This window comes from Gigantopelta aegis, chromosome 10, assembly GCF_016097555.1.
Source record: "Gigantopelta aegis isolate Gae_Host chromosome 10, Gae_host_genome, whole genome shotgun sequence".
NCBI classification, from domain to species: Eukaryota; Metazoa; Mollusca; class Gastropoda; order Neomphalida; family Peltospiridae; genus Gigantopelta; species Gigantopelta aegis.
In genome coordinates, this window is record NC_054708.1 from 28068657 (window position 1) to 28088264 (window position 19608).

At 35.7% G+C, this 19608-nt stretch overlaps 1 protein-coding gene across 1 annotated transcript in view; it reads right to left on the bottom strand.

Moving 5' to 3' along the window:
• The window catches only part of LOC121382796 (tudor domain-containing protein 5-like), an 82879-nt gene that overhangs the window by 13234 nt on the left and 50037 nt on the right, over window positions 1-19608 (bottom strand). The window contains exons 14-16 of the mRNA XM_041512409.1: window positions 5316-5416; window positions 4228-4342; window positions 2264-2349 (exon numbers count right to left, since the gene is read on the bottom strand). Coding sequence (XP_041368343.1) covers window positions 2264-2349; window positions 4228-4342; window positions 5316-5416 — 302 coding nt within the window. The remainder of the gene's footprint in view (window positions 1-2263; window positions 2350-4227; window positions 4343-5315; window positions 5417-19608) is intronic.

Genomic DNA, 19608 nt, shown 5'->3' on the forward strand with positions numbered 1-19608 from the left:
AGCAGGCATCTTGTTCTATTTCACGAAACCTTTGCTCCTCTTGGTGGAAAACGTTCAGGTAAAGCTCAAACACCTGTTGGTATACTGTGGCATGAAGTGATTGCAGGTCACAGTGCTGATATCACGAGTGCTTTTTGTTGATGTGACGCGTTTTTCACCACATGACTACATGTACGTGCTCACTAGGGGGCGTATTTGCAGCATGGAAGAAAAATGGCGGCATCCTTTATATACAATAGCCAACACACTTTTTGTTGTTGTATTAATTGAATATACCAATGTATTTGTTGATATTAAGTAATACTGTACATTAAATATCATTTAATATGTCTACCAAGCCAAATGACATGTTTTATTTAACGATGCACTCAACACATTTTATTTACGGTTATATGGCATCAGACATATGGTTAAGGACCACACCGATATTGAGAGAGGAAACCCACTCTCGCCACTTCATGGGCTACTCTTTTTGATTAGCAGCAAGGGATCTTTTATATGCTCCATCTCACAGACAGGGTAGCACATACCACAGCCTTTGATATACCAGTCGTGGTGCACTGGCTGGAGCGAAAAATAGCCCAATGGGCACACCGACGGGGATCAACCTCACACCGACTGTGCATCGAGCGAGCGCTGTACCACTGGGCAACATCTCCTTTAATGCCAGCAAATAGATATGACATTTTGTGAAAAACTGCCAACTAACGAGGCATCAAAAGATTTAATCAGTGTTCAATAATTAAATCATTCATTTCATTGCATTTTATTTTCGTGCTTACAATAAAAAGTTATATTCAATTAAGGTTCAAGCACACTCTCCTGGGCACACACCTCAGATATCTGTCCAGGATAGCGGGTTAGTTGTTAGTGGTTAGCAAGAGAGAAGAGAGTGTAGTGGTCTTGAGTTGTTGAAACTCACTCTGGGTGGGAGCCGGTACCGGGCTGTGAACCCTGTACCTACCAGCCTTATGTCCGATGGCATAACCACGACACCACCAAGTTCTTAGAGACTTTAACAAGAGAGATAAGAACATTAAAGAAACTGCCACAAGGTGTTCAACAGTTCTCTATCTTTTTCAATAAATACCATGTTCAATTTGGTAATAAAGAAATACAAGCTGCGTTTTATCATGTTATTACATTGTGATTTTGTATTCTTTTAAAATGACAAAAAGAGGTATGTAACACTACCAATAAAAATAAGCTTAATTAGATTACGACAGGCATTGCGATAACACTCTTCCATATAGAGGCAATTGCAAAAAAATGGAGTATAAGTTTTAAAATTCAATCAGCTTTGTGAAAAAAGTATTAAAACTCCATTTTCTAAAAGGTTTTAAATTGTCACATACATGTTTTTGTCAGAGCACAGCTGCAATAGTCCAGACTGGTAATATGAGCTGAGCATGAATCTCAATGGAGTTTTAAAAAAATGCTTAATGACACCACTTGAGCACACTGAATTATTAATCATCAGGGCACATCAAACATTTGGTAATTTTTTTTACTCATATCATTATAGTCATATCTTGAGGAAAAAAAAAAAAAAAAAAAAAAAAGAGAGAGGAAATCCCCGATACATTTTGTCATTAGGTCAGGTCAGGTCAAAGGGCTTTACGTGCACATTCAGAGCAAGCTGTTGTAGCGCACCCCTTTGCCATTAGCAGCAAGGGATCTTTTATAGGCACTTCCCACAGACAGGAAAGCAAATATTGTGGTGCACTGGTTGTAACGGGAAAAAAACAAATCAAACAATGGGTCCTCTGAGATAGTTCAATTCTAAAGGAAAGCACCTCAGCCAAGCGCTCTACCGAATGAGCTTGATCCAGCACCTCATTGGAGCTGAAGCATAAAACAGGGATGAAAATAACACTGGGCTGAAAATCTGGAAAACTTTACAGGATCTTAAAAAGTAAGAGGTTATTATTTCTTGTTCCAGCCAATGCACCACGACTGGTACATCATACGCTGTGGTATGTGCTATCCTGTCTGTGGGATGGTGCATATAAACGATCCTTTATTACTAATGGAAAAATGTAGCGGGTTTTCTCTCTAAGACTAAATGTCAGAATTACCAAACGTTTGACATCCAACAGCCGATGATAAATACATCAATGTGCTCTAGTGGTGTCATTAAACAAAACAAACTTTCATCAAAGAACACAGACAGGCAGTTTTTCAAAAGCACTAGAATCAGGAATTGTGAAAAACAGACTTTCACCACTGATGGAAATAGATTAAACTGACTTGAATAAAGTACCTTATGAGCTCTGTAAACAAAGAAGGGTAATCATCTTTTGAAACCGTCACTTTCTTGCGATTCATTGTCTTGCATACGCGTTGTAACTGAAAATAAAAATGAAGCCGATATGATAAAGCTTAATCATTTGGCCAATGTACAAGGTGAGCCCTGCCAAACTCGACCCTCACCCAGTTCTGTTTTTATTTTTATCAAGCCATATTCTTTTTCTTAGCAAGACATTTTTCTTTTGACCCGCTATTAAAAAAAACCCCACAGAACAGCAGACCATATTTTACTTCCTACAATGTATTTCGAACACTGTATACAAAAGTAAATGTACATCTATACTTAGGATGAAAATCCCACTCCACCCTTACTTATAACAGTGTGAAATGTAATGAAGGCAATTTAAGCTGAAAATGACGGAAAGGTATATGATCTTTCAATAATAAAGGTGAAACAAAATAAGTGAATGGCCTTTCTCTTGGTATTCAGTGATGAAAGCCAATATAGCACAAGACAGATCTGTGTGACTGTTAATTGTTAACCTAACAATACCAGTCAGCTCATTTGCCTCTGAAAAAAAAAAAAAATTGCCCTTTTCAGAATTCTGTGACCCCCACCCTATCCCTCCCTCCACCTGTACAAAATCCTGAAACATTTGCATATTTAATTCTGTATTTACATAATTATATAAACTCTATTTATTCAATTTCTAGTATGTAACGTCAATCTTCACTTAAGATGAAAATGGACATTTAATTTAATGAATATATACTGTTAATGGCATTACACACTGTTGATGAAGGTAGCTAGATCCTGCTGAAATGCTGAATACAAATTATAACCAAATTAATGAAATGCTTAATATTATGAAACTTGGCATACGGTGATATGGTAGTTACATCTGATCCGTTTAGAGATGGATGGGAGAATGATATCAACTTTAATGAATTATCAATATAAAAAAAATCTAATCAAAACTAACTCAAAAAAATAATCTAGATAATTGAAAACAAGAGACTTCTTGCAGTATTGAAAATGAGTATAACTGTACTGGAAAGTATGGCAACTGTTAACTCTTATCCACCCAGCTTTACAACCAGAAAACGTCATCACTGACTGAAGTATCCAATGTGAAATATGTAATTTTGAACCTACATTTTTCAACCTCAAATTGTAAACCCCCCCCCCCCCCAACTAATTTAACACTATTTTGATGTGTGTCATAGTTTAGAGGACATATTAGTGAGTCTAATTAACAAAATAAAATTTACAGAAGAATTTATTAATATTTTTTTTTAATATATTTTGTAAATCCTACGATTATGATCTATGATGTCATTGTTTATGAGTTTATTTTCACTTTCAATCGACGATGAGTAATCCATCCATCATCTACTTCAAAGTCTGTATTATCAGTTATTTTCGGCTAATACATCTTTTACAAATCTTCAGTTTTCATTAAATAATAATGTCCAACATGTTTTAAAAGAAATAATAATACAAATAGAGAGAAATCAAACCCATGTGTACGTTACGTCATCAATAACGCTTACACAAATTTAAACCGTTTTTTGTTTTCTTTTCGATATTACAATAACAACTTAAGTACGAATACCAGTAAACAAAAGACACTCAACATGTTCGATTGTCATTCTACTATGTTCTAGCATTCACATAATCAAGATAGATAACTCCTGTGAATGTTGACAGCTATGTTTTCGAAGACCGGTCGCGCCTCAACAACAGTCGAGAATGGGTTTTACGATAGTTTTGCACGTCTCGACTGCAATTGAGAATGGGAGGGAAAGAGTTAATGTTTAACAATTTTTTTAAATACACCATCCAAACTGTCAACCATTTTTTTTTCAATTAAAAAAAATAATAGTTACCCCCCCCCCCCCCCCCCCCAAAATACGGTATTATGAACATTATGAAAACCATGGCTACCACCCATTAAAATGTTCAAAATACATTACCATGGATCTCAAAATATCGGCTTGCCAAAACAGGGCTGATATTTCAGCTGAGAGGATGTACAACTCGGACTGTAAGCTGACAATGTGAAGTGTCACTTCCGATGTCATTTCACACCTGAAAGCAAAAGTCAATAACTATACCATGATTATCTCAATCAGAAATCAGATCCCACTGTTACTCTGCCAACCCCTCAATTACTTCAAATGCATTAAGGCTCGTTTGATAATAGCCGAGTTATGCCAGCAGTGGTTTGACGGGTAAAATGAAAAAAAAACCCAGACATTATTTTTTAAAATTCAATTCAATCTATAGCATGGGAAGGTTCACTCCCACCCCATTATTATTAGCAAGTATGATTCAAATTTAATTATAAGTATTGTCTGTTATTTCTTTTCTGTTCATCTGGGTATGAAAAAAATAATTCTGCAAACTTATGTCAAAATGGCTTTGCCGATTCAAACAGTTTGCGGATGATTTTTCTTGTTCATACCCCGATGAACGTACATGTAAAAGAAAATTTATAACAGACAATCCTTAATTATTATTTCTGCGAAACAATTTTTTTATTAATTCAGCCAAAGGTATTTCTAAATGTACTTATGTATATAATGAATGAATGAATGAATGTTTAACGACACCCCAGCACGAAAAATACGTCGGCTATTGGGTGTCAAACTATGGTAATGCAAATAAATAAAGTGATGATCAACATCAATATAAAAATTCAAGATTTAAATAAAAACGGTGTAAAAACACAAATATCACAGATAGATACTGAATTTTACTCAAAACTTCAATTTTGTGCTGTATTGGTCTCAAAGAAAATGTTATACCCCTGTACCACGGAGAGCTTACAGCACGCGCAGGGGTTATGTATATAATGCTAAATATATTTAAAATATTAACATAAAATGTTTTTAATAAAACATTAAAAAGCAGAATGTATGTTTATTTTGTCTGGGGGTAGGTGAGGGTAGGGTGAAGAACATACAGAATTCTAGGTCTTGCTAAATCTGAAAACTAATTGGAGTCCCTTTAATACAAAAATATTTCTTTATAAATTCTAGTCAGTATAATGCACACTTACGCTCTGACAAACCGTTGATTGCCAGATTCCGGAGGCTGACTGGTGGATTGAATGCTTTGTTTTGATTGGTCATTGAGGTTGGTGGAGTGCAGATCAGGAATCTGAGGATTAAAAAATATATAAAAATAAAAAGAAAATATAAAAAAATATCAGTGATCTGTGGTGTCACATTCTTTAACATCATCTGTAAAAAAAATTAACTGCTACTTGATTAAAAGATTGTGTTGATATTAAAAGAAAGGAATATTTATCATTCATGTACATTAGTTCATCAAAGGGGCGGGACATAGCCCAGTGGTAAAGCGTTCACTTGATGTGCGGTTGGTTTGGGATCGTTCTCCATCGGTGAGCCCATTGGGCTATTTCTCGTTCCAGCCATGGCACCACGACTGGTATATCAAGGTCATGGTATGTGCTATCCTGTCTGTGGTATGGTGCATATAAAAGATCCCATGCAACTAATGGAAAAATGTAGTGGGTTTCCTTTCTAAGACTATGTCAAAATTACCAAATATTTGACATCCAATAGCTGATGATTAATAAATCAATGTGCTCTAGTGGTGTTGTTAAACAAAACAAACAGACAGTTCATCAATGATTTATTTGTGCTAACATGCATCATTTCCATTTTATTCATGCCAGTCGTTCGTGTACATCCAGCAAAATTTTATACAGAATTTGTACAAAAATATAAAATGGTTTCATGCAGTTTCATGCAGTTTCATCAAAGTTTTCTTTGGTGTTATTGTAGTCAGCAGTGATTAATATGTGTGTGCATGATTCTAGAAATAGGGGAGGGACGTAGTCCAGTGGTACAGTGTTCGCTTGATGCATGGTCGGTCTGGGATCGATCCCCGTCGGTGGGCCCATTGGGCTATTTCTCGCTCCAGCCAGTGCACCAAGACTAGTATATCAAAGGCCGTGGTATGTGTTATACTGTCTGTGGGATGGTGCATACAAGAGATCCCTTGATGCTAATCGAAAAGAGTAGTCCATGAAGTGGTGGACAGCAGGTTTCCTCTCTCAATATCTGTGTGGTCCTTAACCATATAACCATAAATAAAATGTATTGAGTGCATCGTTAAATAAAACATTTCTTTCTTTCTTTTGTTAAATAAAACATTTCCTTCCTTCATTCCAGAAATGTTTTATTTGTGCTGCAGTGGGCACACAAAAACCTACAGTGATTTTTTTTAAGGTTCATGGGCATCGTTTCAGCAGTGATTTAATTTGTGCTTCATTAGGCGTATATATAACATGTGTATGCACACATTCCTCCAAGATTCATCTACTTAATTCTAGTTATACATGTATGTCATCTGAGCTGGGAAGTATTGAAATTTCAGGCTCAGTATCAGTATTATTGGGGTGATTTATCTCAGTATCGGTACAGCATTCAGTATGGACACAATATCGATATCGAGTGGTATTTTCTGTATATTCAACTTTAAATTTTTCAATATTGAAATTTTGGTATTTTAATATTTGCTCAGTACGGTAAATTAATATTGACATGATACCGATACCCGACGTTATATATGGTATATAGCCAGCTAAAGGCGACATAAAACATGTACATTTCCTTTAAGATTCACAATGAACATTTCTTTGTGCTTAATTGTGCGTCAAAATGCATCATTTTCAGCAACATTTCCTTTGTGCAACAGTGATCTGCATGTGTACGGTACATCATTCCAGCTATGTTTTATTTTTGCTACAGTGGGCATATATAAACCATGCAGTGATTTCTTTAAGGTTAATGAACATCCTTTTCAACAATGTTTTATTTGTGCAGTGGGCGTATAACATGTACAACACACATTATTTCAAGATCCACATGCATCATTCCAATAGAGTTTTATTTGTGCTAAATTAAGTGGGCATAAAACATGTCCATGCACAAATTCCTTTCACATCCATGTGCATCCACCCAGCAATGAACATTTATTTCTGCAAAAGTGTGTATAAAACTGCATAATTTCTTTAAGTCTTGCGTGCGTCGTTTCAGCAATATTTTATTTGTGCTGGCGTATAAACCACACACACATGCAGGTACATCAATCCTACAAGTTAGACATCTATTTGTTTTGAAATTATTTTTTTTGAAAATCAATATACAGTGAAACCTGTCTAAACCGGATCACGCTGGGGACCTAATATTTTTCAGATTTAGACAGGATCTGGTGTTTAGAGGGGTCGTCTTTTAGGATCTATAAAATTTGAGACCATGAAAATTCACTGGTTTTGACAAGATGCCGATTTGTTCGGGGTCCGGTTTAGACAGGTTTCACTGTAAGTAACACGAAGAGTGAAACAAATGAAAATAGTCACACACAGAATGCCCCCCCCCCCCCCCCCCCCCCCCACACACAGGGCATTTAGTTGCTGGGATATACATGTTGTACATAACAATGCAGAAAACCTGTGGTAATTGCATGCAGGTATTGATTTGTACTCCGATCTTCATGAACTAGGACGTTTGTCATGCATACCACATAACAAAGGAATCTCCATCTTGGTTTGATATTAGGCAAAATTAAAATATCTTCTGAACTAAACTTCGTTTTTAAGACTCCAGCCAGTGCACCACGACTGGTACATCAAAGGCTGTGATATGTGCTATCCTGTCTATGCGATGGTGCATATAAAAGATCCCTTGATGCTAGTCGAAAAGAGTAGCCCATGAAGTGGCGACAGCGGGTTTCCTCTCTATATCTGTGTGGTCCTTAACCATATGTCCAACGCAATATAACCGTAAATAAAATGTGTTGAGTGCATCATTAAATAAAAACATTTCCTTTATTTTTAAGACATGAGTATATACTATAGTCCTTCCAACAGGGAACGCCTTTTTTCATACTATGGAATTTACCACAAGTTATTTATTTCTGAGCAGACTTTTTTCTAAATTGCACACAAAAAGATGTGTAGTATTTGTTTTTTTAATTTCCAAAACACTTTACTTTTCTTCTTACATCAAACAAAAGCTGAAATTATTTACAAAAAACATTTTTGTGGGAGGATGGAACAAACTATAAATGACATTGCATAGTTAATTGTTGCCTATAAAATAACACTAATTAAATGGATTTTCCGTATAATGATTGAATGATTGAATGAATGAATAAATGGATGAATGAATGTTTAACAACAACTCTTCACAAAAATACACATCAGCCCTTGACTTGAGTGTCAAACAATGGTAAATAAATTTTCATGATTATTAAATGAGGTCTTTACCAGCAGATATAATGGAGAATGCATAACAAAGTGTGAATTCGTAAAAAGAAGAAGAATTAACAAGCCCCATTGTACTTGTTTAACAATGTATATGTGTTCAGTCAGTTGTCGGTTCAAATCCCTGACCTGAACGTACAAAAGAAGTTCAAACTGTATTGTTCTCAGCTGTAGATTCTTGAAAAATAAATTACCGTCAGAACAATAGCATGACGTCACAGGTGTGGATTAATTTAAGCTGAAATAATTTTAGACAGCAGCTAAACAATGTGTGGCCTATGGTGACGTCTGAACAAAATTCCTTGAGTGCATGATACCCTTGTTAAAACTGTTGACTTCTCATCTATAGATTAAAGGTGCAGTCTTGTAGATTAAAAAACGTGAAATATATACTACGGGCCAAATTTACAAAGCCTGTTTTTCACTTACATGCATAAATTTACTGGTCTTCATAAATTCAGCCCTACATGTATAATGTTCTACAGTTAATAGTCACATTCATATGCCAATTTGTAAAAAAAAATTGGGGGGGGGGGGGGGGGGGGGGGAGGAGGGGACATTTCCGATTTATTTATGACCAAATAGCATGAAATGAACACATTTTGAGACAAATTAAATACCATTTATATATATTTTGAGACAATATCATGGCCTTAGTTATAGTAGATAAAACAATAACCATGTGTTTGACATCCAATAGCTGATGATTAATAAATCGATGTGCTCTAGTGGTGTCATTAAACAAAACAAACTTTAACTTTTAGTAGATCAATTGTCATATGTGACCCTGCTTTTAATCTGTATAATCACCTTTAAATATTGTGATGTCATTGGGGTTTTCATTAATATTCGTCACATGTAAATTTTGCCAACAACTGTCAGTTTCTGCAATGCATATACATGTACATCTGCAATATAAATAATGCATGCATGTGCATAAATTCCACAACTTGAGGCTTGGTGGGAACGACAAAATTTATACCTGCACATATTTGTCCTCAGTTTATGGCAATTTGACACCATCAAAACAATAAAATATCTAGAGTTTGTATAGTTGCCCAACATATACTATTCACACAGATATACTAATAATTAGTTTGATACCGCAAAGATTGTACCGACTTGTTCTAAGAACATACCGGTAGGTCTCTAGTTAAGCTGTGTGACCGGCCTCGGTGGCGTCGTGGTAGGCCATCGGTCTACAGGCTGGTAGGTACTGGGTTCGGATCCCAGTCGAGGCATGGGATTTTTAATCCAGATACCGACTCCAAATCCTGAGTGAGTGCTCCGCAAGGCTCAATGGGTAGGTGTAAACCACTTGCACCGACCAGTGATCCATAACTGGTTCAACAAAGGCCATGGTTTGTGCTATCCTGCCTGTGGGAAGCACAAATAAAAGATCCCTTGCTGCTAATCGGAAGAGTAGCCCATGTAGTGGCAACAGCGGGTTTCTTCTCAAAATCTGTTTGGTCCTTAACCATATGTCTGACGCCATATATAACCATAAATAAAATGTGTTGAGTGTGTCGTTAAATAAAACATTTCTTTCTAGTTAAGCTGTGAGTCACTGGATCAAATACTGAAGTGCAATATAAATAAGGTTGGACAATGGTGTAACTGTTTAACACAAGAATGCAAAATCGAACATGCAAGAATGATTATCAGTACTGATAAAAAGTTTATTGAAATGTACAGTGGTTTAGTTAAAAGGTTTAAAAATTAATTGCACATACATGTACATGTATAATTTATTACGTTCTGATGTCACATCCAGGTAACAATCTTTTTTTCAATGTGCCGAGGTGTCATGAATCCAAATTAACATTCTCTTTCCTTTTCTTTTACATACATTGCATAATACAGCGAAAGCCCCCAAACCCAAACCCTCAATAAACCAGAATTCATTCAAACCAGACGGTTTTGTCAGTGTCTTTTTTTAAATATTACTTTTTATAGTTTGTATATTACATTAAAATATATTTAATTTTATGGATGGTTACAAATTATTTTAATGTCTTATAATTACATGTATATACATAAATGTAGCCATTGACAGAAAGAAAGAAAGAAATGTTTTATTTAACGACGCACTCAACACATTATTTATACGGTTATATGGCGTCAGACATATGGTTAAGGACCATATAGATTTTGAGAGGAAACCCGCTGTCGCGACTACATGGGCTACGCTTTCTGACTAGCAGCAAGGGATCTTTTATTTACGCTTCCCACAGGCAGGATAGCACAAACCATGGCCTTTGTTGAACCAGTTATGGATCACTGGTCGGTGCAAGTGGTTTACACCTACCCATTGAGCCTTGCGGAGCACTCACTCAGGGTTTGGAGTCGGTACCTAGATTAAAAATCCTATGCCTCAACTGGGATCCGAACCCAGTACCTACCAGCCTGTAGACCGATGGCCTACCACAACGCCACCGAGGCCGGTAGCCATTGACAGAGCACTGTGTGAGATTTATGATATACATGTACTTGTACATATTACGTCTTAGAGAGCAAAACTGCTATCTTGTTTCCATTAGTAGTAAGGGATCTTTTATATGCACCACCTTACAGACACATATATATATATATACACATACTGAGAGAAGGAAATATGGGAACACCTGGCCTGGTGCTTATGAAACTTTTAAAGTCCAAACTCGAGGCTCTAACAAGAGTCTGAGACACTAATGTCATGAAAATGTGTGTGACATCATTCGAGACTGTGTCTGAACTCCACTCGTTTTATAAGCATGGGTCCTGGTACTGTACACCAAAGTTATTACTAGTGTCATAATGTCGATATAAAGAACACAGATATAATGTGGGACTGAATGTCAGTAATGTGAAATCGAATGTTGGTAACAATCACAATCAGTAACAATAACACAGTTAACTTCCAGACACTGTGGATGAGAGTTTTGATTACAGCTAGTCACTCTCTCCTGTTATAGTGTTGATGTGATCCCTCATTTCTCTCCATTATAATATAACACAGCAATATCCATAATTTATCAGGGTTTCTGGCAGAATTTTTTTTTTGGGTATGGCACTATGGAATTGAATACAACCTAGTGATTTCCCTAGAAATTTGTCAAGGCATGCTAGACTAAACACTTTTGGGGCATTTTCACCATTTTCAGGGCACTTTTTTTTCCATTAAAAATACACAAAAACTAATTGAAATAAACATTAATGTAATTTATGTGCTTGCTTTAATAAATGAATGCAAAACATATAAAAGGCATATTTTATTAATTAATAATACCTTTTTGGGTGTTTTATAAAGGCAATTTTAGAATGAATTAGTGAAAAAGGCTTGTTTAATCTCAGGGCAGCATGGTGCTAATTAAGGCAAGATGGTGCTAGACTAATGAGGCATGGTGCTGCACCATGCTATAGGTTGCACTATACCAATTAATTTCTGGCTGGGTCAAAGTTCAAGGTGTACCAAACTTTTGATAGAGAAGTTAACACCACAAGTCCTGTGATTGGTTATAAATGTGAGTGTGTTGGTTGTAAAAAAAAATTGTTTTATCTGGGCTAAAAATGTATGCAATTTTATTTGATGTAGTACCACCGTGTCAAGTAGCCTTGTGCTTGGAACATGACTGGGGTACCTGTAAAAAAAAGTACTCAAATTTTGTGCGAAACTAGGGGTGTTGCAGAAACATCTGGTTATACCGAAAATGAGCCATGAAAGGTACCATTTTCTGCAGTTAATACTTTGAGGTAGGGGTTGTAGTACTGATATTTATGGGTCACAGTTTGGTTGATATATTGCATATAGTGTTTTTAAACACAAACGTTAACATGGTCGCCAATGGGATTTGAATTGGTATAGTTCAACCTAAAACAGGCTAGGGAAAACACTACAACCAGTCAACAGGGGGTATGGGAGACCTCCCCATAGAAAGAAAATGGGTTAAGTTTAGGGTTAGGATTAAGGAAATCATACAGTAATGACAAGAGTAATTAATTTTATCCAAAAGTTAACATAAAAAAAAAAAATCTGTCAAATATTTTGGGTATGGCGCCATACCCATTTTACCCTCTGGCAGAAACCCTAATAATGTGTTGCTGATCAATTTAAAGACATCTGATTGGCTGCTCAGTATAATGATGACCTACTATATACATATAGACATCAAAGACAATCAATGCTCCGAACCTAACATCACTGTGACCAATTTCCATGTACATGTATGATGTATATAATGTATAATTAAGTTAACTGTGCAAGTGCATGAACATGCACTATAAATATGTGTTAGCTGGAGGAAAATTCTGAAGAAAAAAAACCCCATTTTAAATTCATAAAAACTTGTTTTTGAGAATATGTAATAAATAGAATACTAGTAATGTCCTTTGACATCATTTTCATATCACAACTTGTTTTATATATCCAACTTACATGTACTTTTGATCTTTATATATAGACAAGTTTCAAAACATCTCATAAAATAAATGGCATCTAATGGACACTGGTAATATTCTCCATTTTCACTCAGTGAGTGACTATACACCATCAAGCTTCTCGTTCCATTAACAGTCCTATATGACATAATTGTTTTAAATTAATGTCTAAAATTAGTCACATTCTGTATTTGCACATTCAGATAAAAAAAAATTTAAAAAAAATTGTTTGTTTGTTTGTTTGTTAGTATTCCATAGCATTCCATTTCATAATCTTATGCTTCAAACCCAAAATCTCAGAAGCACAGAATCCTGCTAAATGTGCAGCCTGGTGTGTGCTATTGTTTGTTCTCTAATATATTATTACAAAGGAGGACAGCCAATTCTCCAATACACTAATGTATTCCACCTCAGCCCCACCCCCTTAAAAATCAGAGCTAAATTGTTATGTGGCACATATGTCATCTATGATCTACTGCTGACAGTCACGTGAAATCAAAGACTTTTAATTATCTCGTCGACCGAGAACTAACATTTCATCACAAAGAGACGAGAAGCCTGTGTGATTATTTCTGTAGAGAACACGAAAGATGTATTGACCACGTTAATGCTAAGCACGTTTAATTCCGCTATTGTCCTTTCAAACTGATGGTGCTGTATGTTTTCGACATCACCATGGCATCAAATAGTATCATTAACAGTTATATGTACTGGCACCATTAGCAAACGTAGGTGAACAATATGGGTTTTTTGTTCTTTTGGGTGGGGGGGATATTGAAAACTGCAAATCTCATTCAGCATCAAATAATATCATTAACAGTTATTTGTACTGGCACCATTAGTAAAAGTACGTGAACAATATGGGATTTGTTGTTTTTTTGGGGAGGGGATATTGGAAACTGCAAATCCCATTCGTTGCCATATAAACATTATGCCAATCGTGTCATTTAAGTCAAAAAGAGTGGCATGTAGCTCAGTCGTCATAGTGCTCGACTGAGGTGTGACGAGTTAAAAAGAAAGTTAAAGTTTGGTTTGTTTAACGACACCACAACAGCACTTTGATTTATTAATCACCGGCTATTGAATGTCAAACATTTGGTCATTCTGACATATGGTCTTAGAGAAGAAACCTGTTACATTAAAGTAGTGAGGTATCTTTTATATACACTATCCAATAGACAGGATAGTACATACCAAACCTTTGATATACCAGTTGTGGTGCACTGGCTGGAATGAGAAACAGCCCAGTGGGCCACCGACAGAAGGAAGGAAGGAAATGTTTTATTTAATGATGCACTCAACACATTTTATTTAAGGTTATATGGTTAAGGACGACATAGTTATTGAGAAATAAATGAATGAATGAATGAATGTTTAACAACACCCCAGCAAGAAAAATATACCCGGCTATTGGGTATCAAACTATGGTAATACAAATAAATAAGGCGATGATCAACATCAATATAAAAATTCAAGATTTAAATAAAAACAGTGTAAAGAACTGTGCAAAAATACAAATATCACAGATAGATACTGACTTTTACTAAAAATTTCAATTTGTGCTCTATTAATTGGCCATTCTCAAACAGAATGTTACACCCCTGCACCACGGTGAGGTTACAGCACGTGCAGGGGTTATTGAGAAATAGCCCAATAAGCCCACCGACGGGCATCGATCCTATAGATCAATGGTGCATCAGGCAAGTGCTTTAACACTGGGCTATGTCCTGCCCCCTAAAGTGTGATGAGTTGCAGGATCTTGCCTTCAGTGAACCCATTCCAACCATTATATATGCAGTGATAAAAATAAACAGAATATTTAACTAGTCGACCGGAGAAATACATCTAGAAAGCTACTTGTCCGCCAATATTTTCACGTGTCAAAATAAATGGCTTGTTTTATTCAAGAAGTACAAGAACAATGTTTTTTATTGATCAAAATGAAATGGATTTGAAAATGTTCACTCGTCCAACAAGGTACATTTTCACTTATCAGGATAATGGACAAGTGCTTATCTTCCTCGTTTTGTTTATGTATTTATGCAATTCATCTTTGTACATAATATTTAGCATGATGTGTGTATGTTAGTTGACTGGACCCGATGTGAATTGAAATTATATTAAGATATGTTATATTTATTGTTTGCAATGAATAAAATAAAGGATAAAGGATAGTGCAAGAATATCATGTTATCGACCTTAGTATGAGTATACAGGTAGTACTAAACCAAATAACTTCCGGATGGGTCAAAATTTGAGGTGCACCAAACTTTTGATAGAGCAGTTAACACCACAATTCCTTTGATTGCTGATAAATGTGAGTGTGTTGACTGTAAAAAACGTAGTTTCATCTGGGCAAAACATGTATGCAATTTTATTTCATCTAGTACCACTGTGTCAAGTAGTCATGTGCTTGGAACATGTATGGGGTACCTGTAAAAAAAGTACTCAAATTTTGTGCGGAACTAGGGTAGTCATCTCTGAAATGAGCAGCTTGACGCTCAATTTTTTCTGATTCACTTTAAGGATGAGGGGTGGTAGTATTTATATTTGTGGTGTTTATGTCAATTGATATGCTGCAGGTAGGAGTTTTAGCCATATACTGTTACTATTGTCGTCTATGGAATTTGATTTGGAAGTATACACCCTACAGGTGAGAAAATAATGCCAACAAAGATGATATGCCCGTACATAAACAGGGCTCGAACTTAACAAGATTTTGAGATATAAATTGCTGTGGGTTAGAAGCATCACCGATGGCACTTTTGTGCTGCTGGATAAAAATTACTGCCATCAGTAAACTCCTCAACAGCAGCAAACTGAATATATCTGGTGTACATGTACATTATATCCCAGTATTTAACATTGTACATTTAAGTAAGTCTATATGCAACAAAATAACCTTTCAGTCATATTTATTTCCTGTAAAAGTCACCTTTTAAAAAACAGCCATAGGCAGGCTTAAAATTGCCATCGGTGGGCCGTTTCACGCACGGCAATTTTTCATTTAAATGCTGTGGGTGAATAATTCTTAAGTTGACGCTCTGCATAAAGTTGAAACATACAGCCACAAGAACTAAAAATATTTCTTACCACCACCCACCCACCTTCCCCCAATGTGCCTGGGAAAACTACCACACATAAATAACATTGCTGACAATTTCGAAAACATACATGTATGCAGCTATTAGTAAAATATCATATTTCTGCAAACAAATGTCAAATGTCTATTCGAAAATCAATATATTGCATATTTAATAAGACACATTTTGCCTTTCCAAAAAATGTATAACATTTTAGGAATATTAATAACATCTCAATTTGCACTGAGAGCCATGAACTATAATGCAGACCTGTCAACCCTCCCGGTATTTGATCAAATCTCCTTTCACCTGTGCGGGAGACAGTTTCTCCTGTTAAATGACATTTTTGTAAGCATAAAAAAAAAAAAAAATCGATCCTCTTTTGTCAAAATAACAGAAGGGAAGTAACTCTGCCTTTTTTTTCTCATTCGGAAAATGTCGACTACTTTCGGTTTCCGAGAATGTAACAGGCCGAATTGTCCCGACTGTTTAACCTTTGCCGAAGTGAGAATTGTGGGATAGCCTATTTATATTGTTAAAAAAGCACATGAAGTTTATAAAATGACGTGTTATTATAATGTTTGTTGTCATCGTAATGGCTACGAAGCGTGTGTCGCTAATTCAACAGGTTGTGTATTGACATTCAGTGTTGCCATATAAAAAAACAAAAAAACTATCCAATTTAGTTCTAATAACACCTCTGAATTGTAAAATGTCTTCCCACTGGATTACATAATGATAATGCAACTATGATGAATCTGAACTGCCAGACTCCCGAGTTGACAGCGATACACATGCATGTTAAAATCACATGTCACAGCAAGACAACGAAAAGACCAATTAGCTGTATAAACAAACTTGTGTCAGTTAATTTTGTATGTTTGTGCGGTAAAATGTTGGTTATAAGGGTACACTTCAAGAAATAATTTTTGTACAATTAAAAAATGTTGTGTTTGACTTTGACATAAAGTTACTCACGGAAATGGGTATAATTCTGGTATATTTCACACGATTGTCCGTAATGAGGTTTTACTTATGATTAATGAAAATTCAATGTTTATTGCATCATTATAATGATTTTAAATAAGTACCACGCCACCGTTCCTCATTATAGTAAAAACTGAATATTAATTTATAAGATTTATATAAATTTGTCTTTGGTACTTAGGCACACTAACCACAAATGATAATGTAACGCAACCTGTAATACCGTAAATGTACTAATTAAAAAAATTATTTCTTGTTCATGTTCTTAACATTTTTGGATAATTTTTTTTTTTTTTTAAATATGTATTAAATCATAATAATATTTAAACTTAAAAAAAAAGAAAAAAAAAGAAAAGAAAAAAAGAAGTTTTAATAATATATATTGTTTTTAATGCCAAGATCTAAGGTTAAGAAGTATATATGACATTATAAAGTATTCATATAACTTATTGTAATAATGTTTTTTTTAAATCTTGCGATTTTGGGTTAAATTGTGTGAATTTAAAAAATCTCCTGCTTTTTGACAAAATCTCCTGCTTTTTCAACACACACCTCCTGCTTTCTCTTGACTAAAGGTTGACAGGTCTGATAATGTAAATGAATAAATCACATACACACCGATGACTCTGTCAAACACCTGTATGGATATGAGTTGTGTTAAAAACACATCTGTAAACATACATGTGTATTGATGGCATAATGGATGATTTTTTAATGTTTTTTTCTACATTATCACCCAGGCAACAAAACATCAGTAACTAACATCAGTAACTAATATTGACTGTTTGCTTTGACCAGCTTTGTTATGGTGTACTAATGTACATATAGATCTAAATGAACAGCAATTTTAAGTGAAAAAAATAAAAAATCTTTATCTCTTTTTTTTAATTTGCTGCTCACATCTGGCCTACATGTTACTGTAGCTTAATGACACCCCAACCCATTTTTAAGTACAGCTATTGTGTGTCAAACATGTGGTTGTTTCAATATTTGGTCAAGACAGAGACAGCAAGAGGAGGGAAATATGCTGCAGCTATATTGGCTATTCCTGATGAAAAACAGCAAGGGATTTTTATATGCATTTTTTCATAGTCAGAACAATATGCTCTCTGGCCTCTGGTACAAGTGGTGGGGAACTGGTTGGGACCAGACTGGGGAAAACAACGGAGTTCATCCATCAAGGGGGGTCGATCGTGTGATCTCAGGTGAGAATTGTGTAGCCAAGCTACATTAGACTCCTGGATGAGATGGAATGAAATGGTTTGAGGGTTAGATAAACGGATGGATGGATGGATAGATGGAATGGTTTGAGGATTACATAAATGGATGAATAGATAGATGGATTGGATGGATGGAATGGATGGATGGACAGATGGATGGATGGATGAATGGATGAATGGATGAACAGATGGAATGATGGATGGATGGATGATGATGGATGGAAGGAAGGAAATGTTTTATTTAACAACACACTACTCTTTTCGATTAGCAGCAAGGGATCTTTTATATGCGCCTTTGTTACACCAGTTGTGGAGCACTGGCTAGAATAAAACATAGCCCAATGGGTACACCGACGGGGATCGATCCTAAACTGACTGCGCATCAAGCGAATGCTTTACCACTGGGCTACGTCCCACCCCGGATAATAGATGGGTGAACAGATGGAATGATGAATGGATGGATGGATGGACGGATGGATGGATGGATGGATGGATGGATGGATGGATGGATGGATGGATGGATGGATGGATGGACAGATAAATGGATGGATGGATGGACGGATAGATGGATAGATGGATGGATTATGTGAACAAATTTAAAGGTTACACCAAATATAAGATGGATCAATTGGATACAAAGTAAAGAAATGGATGGATTGATAGAATGAATACAAGATTGATTGATGGATTGGATGTAAAATGGAGCTATGGAATGAATACAAGGAGGATCAGTAGAATGGATGCATGGTGGGTCAATGGAATGGATGCAAGGACAATCATTAGAATGGATGCAATGTGGGTCAACAGCATGAATGCATGATGGAATGATGAATGAATGCAAGGTGGATTGTTGGAATGGATGCAAGGTGGATTAAAGGAATGGATGCATGGCGAATTGATAAATAATGCAGAGTGGATCAATGGAATGGATGCAAAGTGGATTGCTGGCATGGATGGATGCAAGGTGGATTGACAGAATGAAAGACAGGTGGACACATCTTTTAGAATGCTGGACAGCAAACACCTACAATCTTGAAAAGTGAAGTTTAGAATGTGTACGCCAATCTGCAGCTGGCACCTTTTATAATAACTATAAATTCACATCACATAGGCTATTCCTTTTTTATATAATAATTATCCAATCCACATCAAATACCAGGGAACAATGTGTACTAATACTGCAGCCAAATACCTACACAATGACAGATGAGAACAGAATGAAAAGTATTGAACAGCCACAAATAGCATAAAGTATTGATGAGTTACCTTTATAATCTCCCAGGATACCGGAACGGGATAAACAATTCGTGTGATGTTCCTAAGTAATCGCAGTCCGTAAAGCAAAGATCT